This window comes from Sinocyclocheilus grahami, unplaced genomic scaffold (genome assembly GCF_001515645.1).
Source record: "Sinocyclocheilus grahami isolate Dianchi unplaced genomic scaffold, SAMN03320097.WGS_v1.1 scaffold729.1, whole genome shotgun sequence".
NCBI classification, from domain to species: domain Eukaryota; kingdom Metazoa; phylum Chordata; class Actinopteri; order Cypriniformes; family Cyprinidae; genus Sinocyclocheilus; species Sinocyclocheilus grahami.
The window spans coordinates 470,740-482,906 of record NW_015505908.1 but is presented as its reverse complement, the minus strand read 5'-3'; the positions used below and the strand labels follow the sequence as shown (position 1 = coordinate 482,906).

Below are 12,167 nucleotides of genomic sequence, written 5' to 3'. Positions count from 1 at the left end.
TTTCTGAGGCGTTAGGTGCATTTCGGGGGAAGGGTCCATAGACCCTCGTAATTGGCCATTTGGTTAGGTGATGGGGAGTTCGATATTATTTGTTAAATATAACAAAAAGTTGTGTGTCTGATTGGTCCAAATGCTACACAGTAGTGGGGGTGATGTTTGTGTGTTCTCTGTTTGCGGTCTGATTATATAAAATGGTGTTTATATCCGTGTTCCTTTATCCCGTTTGACCAGCATCTGCTTGTGAAAACACTGGCTGTCTCCAGCCATAATTACAGCTGTATGGTGTGCGGCGTCCACAGCTGTAGCTGGCAATTACTGCATGCCCATATTGCTCAGAGAGCCCTGCTTTGATTCAGCACGGAGCCAGCTGAGATCAGACTCCATACACAGGCTGCTAAATGAACAGCCATGTGTTACATACAAGTGTGGCCCCTAAAGGTCCCTTCTCATCAGAACAAGCCTCGCTGCTGGAGAAATTTGGTTGATTTATAACAATACATTTTAATGTCAGTCTGCCTGAGGAAAAGATCATCTTATACCAGCATGAATTTATTTGTAGACTGGTTTGTACTGGGTAGGTACTAGATGGTGGATCACGATAATAAGTTTAGCAGAATGTATAAGCTGCTCTTTTCCGTACAGTGAAAGTGAATGGTGCTATGAAGCAAGACTTTTAGTGAACTTAAATTATACCCATTTCTTACAGAAAGCTATTGTATGATTTCAAAAGACTTGAAATGTAGTGCATGAGTTATAGATTACATTTATTATGAATAGTGTTTTTTATGCTATTACAGTATGTATTAATATTTTGAATTAGCTATTATTGTTATATTTTCATTCGTTTTAATTTAATTAGTTTTAGTAATTTTGTTGTGCTTTTTTGATTTTATAATTTTAGTTTTTTTCTAAATATTTCTATTAAGCTTTCTTTTTACTCCTGTAATTTTAGTGCTTAAGCATAAATTTACTTTAAGTTAGTTGCCAAAGCAACAATTCTATTTTTATGTTTGTTTGTTTGTTTGTTTATTTATTTTGAGTTAAGATAAATATCTATTGTATGATTTCAAAAGACTTGAAATGTAGTGCATGAGTTATAGATTACATTTATTATGAATAGTGTTTTTTATGCTATTACAGTATGTATTAATATTTTGAATTAGCTATTATTGTTATATTTTCAGTTTTAATTTAATTAGTTTTAGTAATTTTGTTGTGCTTTTTTGATTTTATAATTTTAGTTTTTTTCTAAATATTTCTATTAAGCTTTCTTTTTATTCCTGTAATTTTAGTGCTTAAGCATAAATTTACTTTAAGTTAGTTGCCAAAGCAACAATTCTATTTTTATGTTTGTTTGTTTGTTTGTTTGTTTATTTATTTATTTTGAGTTAAGATAAATATTCATCTTTTAATTTCAGCTCTATTTAATTAACTAAACCTATTTTTAATAGTTTTAGTTTTAGTTAACAATAACAACATTGTTTGGAGCTTGACAGCAGTGGTCACTGGTCACCTTATTGTCTAGACAAGTGCAGCTCAGACATTCTGCTAAACGTCTCATGAAAGAAAGCCATAGAGGTTTGGAATGGTATGAGGCTGAATAAATGATGACAGAATTGTCATTTTTGTAAGGAATTATCTCTTTAAGCAGACTGATGGAGACAGTTGTCGTTGGGACCAGCATCCAAAACACAACATGTGCGGGAGCCCAGCTATACTGGGCTTTTCAGAAGAGCCAAGAGTCTTTTTAACATTTCTTTCTTTGTCTGTGTTTTCAGGCAATCCAACAAATCAAGCTTTGTTTTTATTTGTGGTAGTGATTTGATTTGGCATGTTAGCGAAAGATTGGAACCAAAAATGTTTTGAACAAAAGGTCAGAAAGAGTAGAGCACCCAAGACTGAAGTGAAAACATCAATTTCATTATCAATCTTTCGTGAATATGTTTCTTCTTCTTCTGTATTTTTAGTCACTGGACACCAATTTAGAGTTCTTCTTCATCCATCTGTGTTTTGTTGATCCATTCCCTCCTGACATTTATTTGTCAGTGGTTTTGTCTTAAATTTTTGAGTATTTCATTGCACAGTCAGGCTGCAGTGTACCTGAATAATAGTCTTTTTGTCACTTTTGCTTGAAGAAAGATGGTCTATAAATAACAAATTGCATGCTTTTTATTTAATTGTATTTGTTTTAAGTGGCTGTGGTTTATGTAAGGATATTAAGTCCCATTTCAGAAGTTATTGCTTTTGATTTTGTCTTCTCTTATCAATATTTCCCAAATGGAGCAATTAATATGATGGGATGACTTCATTGTGGAAGTGGATATGTTTCTGGAGATGTGGAGTATTAATTTTCCTCTTGTTTGAGGAACAAACGCATTGCATTATAATGCAGTATGGATTGTAGAACTGTCTCACTCTCTCATCAAAATGAATATGACAGGAATGAGACAGAGAAAACATTATTTGTTATGCCACCAAGTACAAATGCCCACTGACAGAATGATAAATTGTAAAAAAAAAAAAAATTAATCAGCGTCTCTTTTGGTTTGTCAATCTTTCGTGAATATGTTTCTTCTTCTTCTGTATTTTTAGTCACTGGACACCAATTTAGAGTTCTTCTTCATCCATCTGTGTTTTGTTGATCCATTCCCTCCTGACATTTATTTGTCAGTGGTTTTGTCTTCAATTTTTGAGTATTTCATTGCACAGTCAGGCTGCAGTGTACCTGAATAATAGTCTTTTTGTCACTTTTGCTTGAAGAAAGATGGTCTATAAATAACAAATTGCATGCTTTTTATTTAATTGTATTTGTTTTAAGTGGCTGTGGTTTATGTAAGGATATTAAGTCCCATTTCAGAAGTTATTGCTTTTGATTTTGTCTTCTCTTATCAATATTTCCCAAATGGAGCAATTAATATGATGGGATGACTTCATTGTGGAAGTGGATATGTTTCTGGAGATGTGGAGTATTCATTTTCCTCTTGTTTGAGGAACAAACGCATTGCATGATAATGCAGTATGGATTGTAGAACTGTCTCACTCTCTCATCAAAATGAATATGACAGGAATGAGACAGAGAAAACATTATTTGTTATGCCACCAAGTACAAATGCCCACTGACAGAATGATAAATTGTAAAAAAAAATTAATCAGCGTCTCTTTTGGTTTTTCATGTGAGTTGGAAAACTCTCTTCTGTGAAGATTTTAATGCCTCAGAACTTTTGAAGTTTAAAGTGACCTTTTCCCCGATTAATCATAAGCGTCTTAAAAGGCATCTCTTTGAGGGATCCAAAGGTTCATTAAAGTATTAAATCTTAGAAAAACAAAAGTTATGGTTTTCAAAGATTGTAGCTTGTTTGTTGTTATGGCCTCCTCAATACCAGAATATTAAATTTTTAATTATTCATTGGTGTTTTCTCATAGGTCTACACAAGATATGGGAAATGCTATACTTTCAACGGGAACAAAACAACCTCCAGGAAGTCAAAGCAAGGAGGGATGGGAAACGGGCTGGAGATCATGTTGGATATCCAGCAGGATGAATATCTACCTATCTGGAAAGAGACAAGTAAGTTATAATGCCACACAGAGACGATTTCTGGTCCGGAAGTTGCAAAGTCATTCCATATTTTCTGGTTCTCAGATGTGTGTCTGCACAATCTGTTAAGATAAACACGTTTAAATTAAAGGTTAATTTGTGATGTTGTTTTTTTCCCATTTGTATTGACCATCAAATTGCTCGTTCTGCTTTCTTACCCTCTCTCTGCCTTGCTCATCCTCTTGTTTTTGCAGATGAAACATCTTTAGAGGCTGGAATCCGTGTTCAGATCCACAGTCAGGACAGCAGGATGAATATCTACCTATCTGGAAAGAGACAAGTGAGTTATAATGCCACACGGAGACGATTTCTGGTCCGGAAGTTGCAAAGTCATTCCATATTTTCTGGTTCTCAGATGTGTGTCTGCACAATCTGTTAAGATAAACACGTTTAAATTCAAGGTTAATTTGTGATGTTGTTTTTTTCCCATTTGTATTGACCATCAAATTGCTCATTCTGCTTTCTTACCCTCTCTCTGCCTTGCTCATCCTCTTGTTTTTGCAGATGAAACATCTTTAGAGGCTGGAATCCGTGTTCAGATCCACAGTCAGGATGAGCCGCCCTATATCCATCAGCTGGGCTTTGGAGTCTCTCCGGGATTTCAGACATTTGTATCCTGTCAAGAACAAAGGGTATAACCCTTCCCTTGAATCACTCTCAAACTTTTCAGTCTAAGTACCACCTACAATGAAACCAGACCATCCAACTACAGTACCATCTAGTCACATCAACATTCCCTCAATTTTTTTAATAGCTTATTGTCTTAGAATTTTGTATTTTATTACCCGTCATGATATTACTACAAAAGTAGATTTTTTGTTACACAGCTCTTGCCATACAGAATTCCAGAGAAAACGTGCTGTTCCTTGTTATACTGAAGTGAATAAATAAATAAAAATAGGGGCCAGTAAGCAAGCAATTAGTAGAGGAGGATTTCTTTGCAAGTGTGAAACACATTCAGAGTTGAGAAAGTGACTGGCAGTCACCATGCTTGCGAAGTTGAACTATAAATTTCTACATCCATCAACTGGCTAGTAATCTAAAATCTGTATCTGTGCTATATGACATAATTATTATTTTTTTGAGCAGGAGAATAGAGCATATTGAATTGCTAAAATGAATAAACTATAATCCTGAAAGATGACAAAAAGATGACAGAAAGAGAAGTGGCGACAGTTTTTTTTCTGTATTGTAGCATCCAAGTGAAACAGATTATCATAAAAGAAGAAATATAGGTTGGTGACTTGGTCCTATCCATCAGTTGTTGATTGGATGGAGGCAGATCTGAATGAAAGCCTATAGTTAACTATAGGAAAGGGGCAGGTTTAAGCGGCATATTAATATTTTTGTTTCAAAGGCAGGCCACTCATTAAGCTTTCCTTCTGAAAATCAAGACACACACAACTAAAATGTTGCTCAATTGTCAGTCACTTCAGTTTTATGCTCTTTAAAATTGTGGCGTAGCTTGAGAACGCTGCTTATTTGCATACTTCATTTGCATTTACTAATTCTCTCTTTATTTCTGTCTCTCCTGCTCTTACAATCTGTCTCTGTCTGTTTCCCTCTCTCTTTATCTCCCTTGTTCTCTCTGTGTGTAGTTGACCTACCTGCCCCAGCCTTGGGGGAACTGCCGCTCCACCAGTGAGCAGATGATCCCGGGTTATGATACCTACAGTATCAGCGCCTGCCGCCTGCGCTGCGAGACTCTTGAGGTTCAGCGTGTGTGCAAATGCAGGATGGTGCACATGCCGGGTAACGCTACACCGATGCATTCATTTCCCACTCAACGTAATCAGCACACTAATGTATTTTGCTAATTGCTAAAATACTAAATGAATAAACTCTTCTCATCTAATTTGCTCCAGGCAGTGGAGCCGAAAGCTTAATGCAAGTCTCTAAATTAACTTACTGTCTAGTCACACAATACCAGGAGCTCGGGTGGTTCATTTGGCAATTGGAGGGAAAATTTAGATGATCGCAATCCACCAGCAATGATGAACACGGACCAGCTGATTCGTTACATTCCACTTGAAGCAGCTGATAAACTGCAAAAAAAAGCAAATACCTTTATTTTCTCTTTAGAAAACCGACAACGTATAGACGGAGGGACTTTCTCTGTCCCCAGAAACCTCTTTTCTAATTAACTCCACCACACCTGAGTTGTTATCAGTGTGGCTTTTCTGAGAGCGTGTGACTGTTGGTGGCCGGACTCTAATGGAAGCTCCGCTTCTCTGCTTTTCTCCTTTAATGTTCCTAAATCAATCTCCCATAATGCAAATTGAAAAGAGAGACTGTTCCAAATGCATTAACTCAAAGGCCATATTCTCTTAGGTGGCATATGTATTTCCTCAAACCGGTTGCTCTTTTGATGGATCCGGGTGGCGAGTTGGACCTCCTGAGGTATTGTGTGTCGATGGGGATTGGGTTTTAAAGACTTTATAAATGTGCCTTTGTGGAGGGTTTTGATCAGTCCATTTTGGGTGCAATTAGGCCTAGACTGATGATCATGAGGGAGGCGTGGTGAAAGCGAACCCATCTCCCTCGGTCACATGCTGCCTTCCATCATTTTAGGATGAATAACAAAGCAGAGGAGCGCTGTCGCTTTCTCTGCTGCTCATGCTTTTTCTTCCTTGGCTGGTGGTGAAATAACAGCAATCATTTTGCTCGTGATTGATCAGAGTCATTATGTATTTTGTTTCTCAGGAGATGCCGATATCTGTACTCCCAGCAATATCAAATGTGTGGACAAAGCACTTGGTAAGCAAGCGTTTTTCATTTTTGCTAATGCCCTGGAGTGTAATATCTCTGGAGGTAGTGGACACAAATAATTAAATCCCAGATAAATTGATGTTCCTGTGCATGGTCTGGGGTGGGAGACACGGGATTACTCAGTCAGTCCATGAAGGGGAATGTTCTCCTGCGCTTTGACATCCTTTACAGAGCAGCATTAAACTGGAGATCCCTGCAGTGCATTAACCTCTGATATCCTCACGGTGTTATCAGCCGCTGTAGGTGTCTTGTTCCACTGATTTTATGACACTCCTAAATGGAGCGGCTCATGAAGAGTTGATGATGAGGGATGTATTGGTACAATTATGATAGTCCTTATCTAATAAGCCAGAAATTTAATTATCTCCGCAAACCCGACCCCATTTAATGGGTGGTTCAGATATATCTTGAAAGAATGGACTGTACTACCATTCACTGGATTGACCTATTCAAATATTCAAACTGAAATCTCTACTATGATAGGTTACTTTAATTATTTATTTTCTCACCCAAACACTCGAACATGTCTGTAGATAAAAATATATCCCACGCATAACAACAAAACATAGCCTATTAACACGTAAAAAAAAAATGTTTAAAATCTAATCTAAAAGCATTGAGATTCATATACAACTTCAAAACAATTCACAGATGCACTGCTGGAAAAAAATTTATTATGGGTCCTTCAAAATTATTAAGCAGCTCAACTGTTTTCAACATTGATAATAATAAGAAATGTTTCTTGAGCACCAAATCAGCAAATAAGATGTGACAGTGAAGACTGGAGTAATAGCTGCTGAAAGTTTAGCCTTGCCATCACAGGAATAAATTACTTTTTAAAGTATGTTAAAATAGAAAATATTAATTGTAATAATATATCACAATGTTATTTTATTTTATTTTATTTTACTTTACTTTATTTTTTTGGTGCTTTGGTGAGCAAGAGATTCTTGCAGAAACATTAAAATATATTACAGACCACAAACATTTGAATAGTAGTTATACATAATAGAGACATACTGCACAGCTTAATTTCTATATATGAGTATATTATATCTATGTGTGAGTGTGCATGTGAGAGTGTGTGTGCTCTCTTCTGGATGGATCAGAAACCAAATTAAATCTGAACAACTTGCTGAGTGTATTTCAAGCATTTTATGGATGATTATTTAGCGCTGGTGTTATCTCTCCACATTAGTTTGATGAATGAAGAATGGGTGTGCAGGTGTGGGCTGGAGCACCTGCTCTCTCTCTCTCTCTCTCTCTCTCTCTCTCTCTCTCTCTCTCTCTCTCTCTCTCTCACACACACACACACTCACATCTGTCTGCTGCTCTAAACTGACGTGTGTGTCCTCTTCGCAGCACTGCTACAGACAAGTTCAGGTGACACATGCTCCTGTGAAACTCCCTGTAACCTGACACGTTATGGTAAAGAGCTGTCTATGGTTAAAATCCCCAGCAAAGGCTCGGCTCGCTACCTATCTAGAAAATACGACAAGTCTGAAGACTACATCAGGTGTGGCAAGCTTTCCACCTTCAGTTTGAAACAGATGTAGTACTGTACTGATTCGGAATATATGTGATTTATACATAAATGTTTTATTATCCTTTTGTTTTAGGGACAACTTCCTTGTGTTGGACATTTTCTTTGAAGCTCTAAATTATGAAACAATAGAACAGAAAAAAGCATATGATGTTGCAGGATTATTAGGTGGGTCTCATAAGGCTCATTTTACAACTTCATTTTAACTTCAAGTAGTTTTCAGAACACCTAAACTTGAGAATTTCTGAACCAATATGAAATTAAAATCAACTCTCTTTACTTTCTTAATGCATGTGGTGTTATTGTGAACAATTCATTGGTGCACATTTTTTCCAAAGAAGAAACATGTTTGTATAATTTTGTATAATTTAATCAGATTATAAGAACGAACAAACTATTGGATCACCCAAAATCTTCTTTCAGTCCAGTGTTATTTTAGTACTATTTATATACTATTATAGTAGTTATTAATATTTTAATTCGTTTTATTATATATATTTTTTAGTTTTCATTTTAATTTTATTATATAATTTTATCAAGTGCTTTTATCATTTTTATTATATATATATATATATATATATATATATATTTGTTTTTAGCTTCAATTTATTTGTGTTTTAATTTATTAATTTTAATACTTAAACTTCAACATATTTTATTTCAGTTAATTGTTAAGGCAACATTTCTAATTATAGTGCAAGTTTTTTTTTTGTTCATCTAATATTTACATTTATTTCAATTAACAAAAAAGATTCTTAATAGTTTTATTGTAAAATAACAACCCTGTTTCAGTCAGAAATATGGCATATTACAGACAGAGTATGTTGCAAATGACAATTCATGTTGAAAAAAATGTGCAAATCGTTCTACTCGTTCTTACTTTTTTATTTCAGGGGACATTGGTGGGCAGATGGGTCTTTTTATAGGAGCCAGTGTTCTCACCATCTTGGAGATTCTGGATTATGTATATGAGGTAAGCGTGTATTGTTTTGACCCCTTATTCCCATTCCACCTCCATTCATTTTAACCAATAGCTCTTTTCCTTCAGTGTTTTTACATTGTGAGCAGTATTTCCCAAAAGAGCAGATAAGACTGGACCTCTGAGCTGAGCAGCAGAAATGCTGATGCTGCTAAACTCTGTTTATAGCCCTCATTTGTCCTACTTTCCCTGCTGCCCTCTTCACCCTGACTCCCCCTCACTTTCCTAGGTGATCAAACACAGGTTGGAGCGTTTGCTTAGGTCACAAAGAGATGACAAAAAGCAAACCCAGCAGCAGCAACAGGCCAGCACAGTCGCCACAGTAAAGCTGGAGGACATGAAAGCTAAGGTGAGCCACATGCTAATCTCTGGAGTGTTACTGTTAGGATACGCCACAGATCAACTCTACGAATAGGAACAAAGCCCAGAGGGAAATATAACATCAGCAGCAGGATATTGAGCCATGATTGGGATGCCAGGCTGTCTGCTTAGTCCAGGATTGAATCAAATCTCTTGCAATCCGATCTTCTGTTCATGGAAGAAGAACACAGATGTTGGCAGATCACACTGTATTCACGAGAAATGGAGTATCTTCAAAACTAATTTGATTCAGTGCATGGCCAGTGGGTCTTGACCCAAGATTGTTCAGTCATTATAAAGTTACAGCTCTAAAATCTGAATCATGCTGAAACCAGTGTAAAATAGCCAATAAACTGTATAGGCATTTTTCTGCATATTGTTACTGTACTAAAACAAAAAATAATAATTATATTATAGAAATAGAAATATTATCATGATAAAATTCAAATAGGTGTGATTAACCTCATAATTTCATGATTAATCTTTAGAGAACAAAATGTAAATAAATGTATATACACAAAATGTAAAAAATATTGTGTGTGTGTGCGAGTCACGCGATCCTTCAGAAATCATTCTAAAATGCTGATTTGGTGCTTACATTTCTTATTGTTGTCAATGTAGAAAACAGTTGTGTTGCTTAATATATTTTTGAATACTATTTCCAGGATTTTTTGATCAATTTAAAAAAAGTTCAAAAGACCAGCATTTATTTGACATTTTTGTAGCAATCTAAAAGTATTAATTTCTTTAAGACCCCAAATTTTGAACAGTAGTGTATATACTTTTTGCTGAAATTTTCCTCGCACACCCCATAGATTCGCAGACCCCAGTTTGAAAACTACAAACTAAAAGACTACATGGCAGAAGACTTTATATCATGATAATATTAGTTAAGAATTCAGTTTCTTTAATCATGGTACTGTTGCCACCATTTTATAGATGCAATAAGCCACTCAAGGCGGTGCATAACAGTGAGTTTACCATGGTTAAAGGGGTTTAACCATGATAAACCACTGTAACACTCAGCCTTGAGTGGATTTTCACTTTATCACAACACAGATTAAACAATGAGTCACAGCATTAGTCATAAGAAGCGTTTTATTCACAATCTAGCAGTGTGTAAGATGTAGGAGTTGGAAGTATTCTTGTAGAATCCTGTCTGACATTCTCTGTTCCTGTCAGGATTCTGACGAGATGAGCCGGAGCCACTCGGAGGGAGCCTATGCTAACACCATCCTCCCAAATCACCATCACCACCACCGTACCCATCACCGAGTCTTCGAGGACTTTGCCTGCTAGGAAGACCCTTCTGGTGGGTCAAGTGCTGATGACATCTACAGAAAGAGTTCTCTCAGTGCTGAAGGTGGGCTCAATGAAAGACCCTCAAATCTCAGCGCTCATCTCTCTCGCTGTCACCAGTTAAAGCTACAGCCAAAGTCGAACTCTAAACCCTCGCTTCTAACCGAACGCAGGCATGGATCGGACATTGCGGTCCAGCAGGAGACTATCTCAAATCTTGTCCTCATCGCCCTCCCAGCCCCCCACAGGAAGTGACATCAGTGGCAACTCAACGATTTCTACACTGGATACCTTGGTACTGGGCCTCCAGTATATCAAGGCATAGACTGCATGACATCTAGAGCCACTTTATACTCCAGGTCCTGTTTGAAGCATTACATTCTTTATATTTTGTCAGCTGTTAGAGTTTTATTTGGTGAGTTCTCATCTTGTGAAATATTATAATTCAGATTAACCTACACATGTAAATGATGTATTTGAATCATGGCTATCAACCCTTAGGATCCAGAGCATAAGAGAAATAACTTTGGTTTTACTCTGGTATACGCTTTCACTGAAATCATGGGGATGGTGTAGAATAGTTTGTGTTTCAGAAAAGTAATATGCATCCATCTCTATTGGATATGTCTGGTAAATGTTTCCTTTATCTCAAATGGTTTATGGTTGATTTAACTTCAAGTGTATTGAATAATCCACAAATTTTGTAATGTTATTTATAGAGCTGTAACATGTGAGTGGTAATGGGTGTCATTAGCAGTAACGCCATAATCTTCTTGTGAGGTTACTTCCCAACGGAGAGCCAAATAATGTGTACAGTAAAGCCCACCAGCCCACCAGAGCCAGAAGAAACCATTGCGGTAGCCATATGGAAAATGTTTGTTTCCTCCATCCATCAGCTGATGGATCCAGTCTCCCAGACCTCCCAAACGTGTTTAATAAAACAGACCTTATGTTCCTAGTTTCACTTTTGAATGAGACCGAGTGCAGCGGTCCCACAGAGAATGATAAACCGGGTTTGCTCAGCACACTCGCAAAGTATGAGTAATCTGATGCACCGCAGCGTATGGCTACATGTTTAAAAGTCGGTCGATGAGTTTTTCTCAGGGTTCTTAGCTGTGAAATGTCTAGCGGTCTCTTTGACAAAAGGCCAGATGTGCAAAGCATTTCAATCAGAAACCACCGGCTTCTCTGTGTGTGAAATTCAGCAAGAACTGACATTCAATGACAATTCAAAGACGAAAAAAAATTCCATTTTAGCTACAGTCCTATCGTATATGCCGGTATTGAATTGTGGTTACAAATATGGCTAATAGTACTGTAAGTCAGCAGTGTAGCACCTGTAACTTTTTTATTTTATTTTTATTTATTTATTTTTATAATTTTTTATTTTTTGCCATTTTGAAAATGGTGCAGTTCTTGTCTAATCGTCAGATTTTTTTTTATTAGGTTAATGGGTATTATGATTTAATATAATGTAAGACTTTATTGTTATATTACGTAGCACACATATCTATTCATATATAATTTGCTAAATGTGCTATATAATTTTCTCCTGCACATTTAGTATACTGTAACAAATGACTGCTGTGATTAGTTATCGCAACTTAAAATTTAATGTC

At 36.4% G+C, this 12,167-nt stretch overlaps 1 protein-coding gene across 1 annotated transcript in view; it reads left to right on the top strand.

Moving 5' to 3' along the window:
- The window catches only part of LOC107560474 (acid-sensing ion channel 4), a 66,135-nt gene extending 54,507 nt beyond the window's left edge, over positions 1–11,628 (top strand). Inside the window, exons 2-10 of the mRNA XM_016244659.1 lie at positions 3,424–3,568; positions 4,103–4,230; positions 5,197–5,350; positions 6,302–6,355; positions 7,730–7,883; positions 7,987–8,078; positions 8,804–8,883; positions 9,119–9,238; positions 10,432–11,628. Of these exons, the coding sequence (XP_016100145.1) occupies positions 3,424–3,568; positions 4,103–4,230; positions 5,197–5,350; positions 6,302–6,355; positions 7,730–7,883; positions 7,987–8,078; positions 8,804–8,883; positions 9,119–9,238; positions 10,432–10,548 (1,044 nt within the window). The 3' untranslated portion in view covers positions 10,549–11,628. The remainder of the gene's footprint in view (positions 1–3,423; positions 3,569–4,102; positions 4,231–5,196; positions 5,351–6,301; positions 6,356–7,729; positions 7,884–7,986; positions 8,079–8,803; positions 8,884–9,118; positions 9,239–10,431) is intronic.
- Positions 11,629–12,167: the final 539 nt, after the last annotated feature.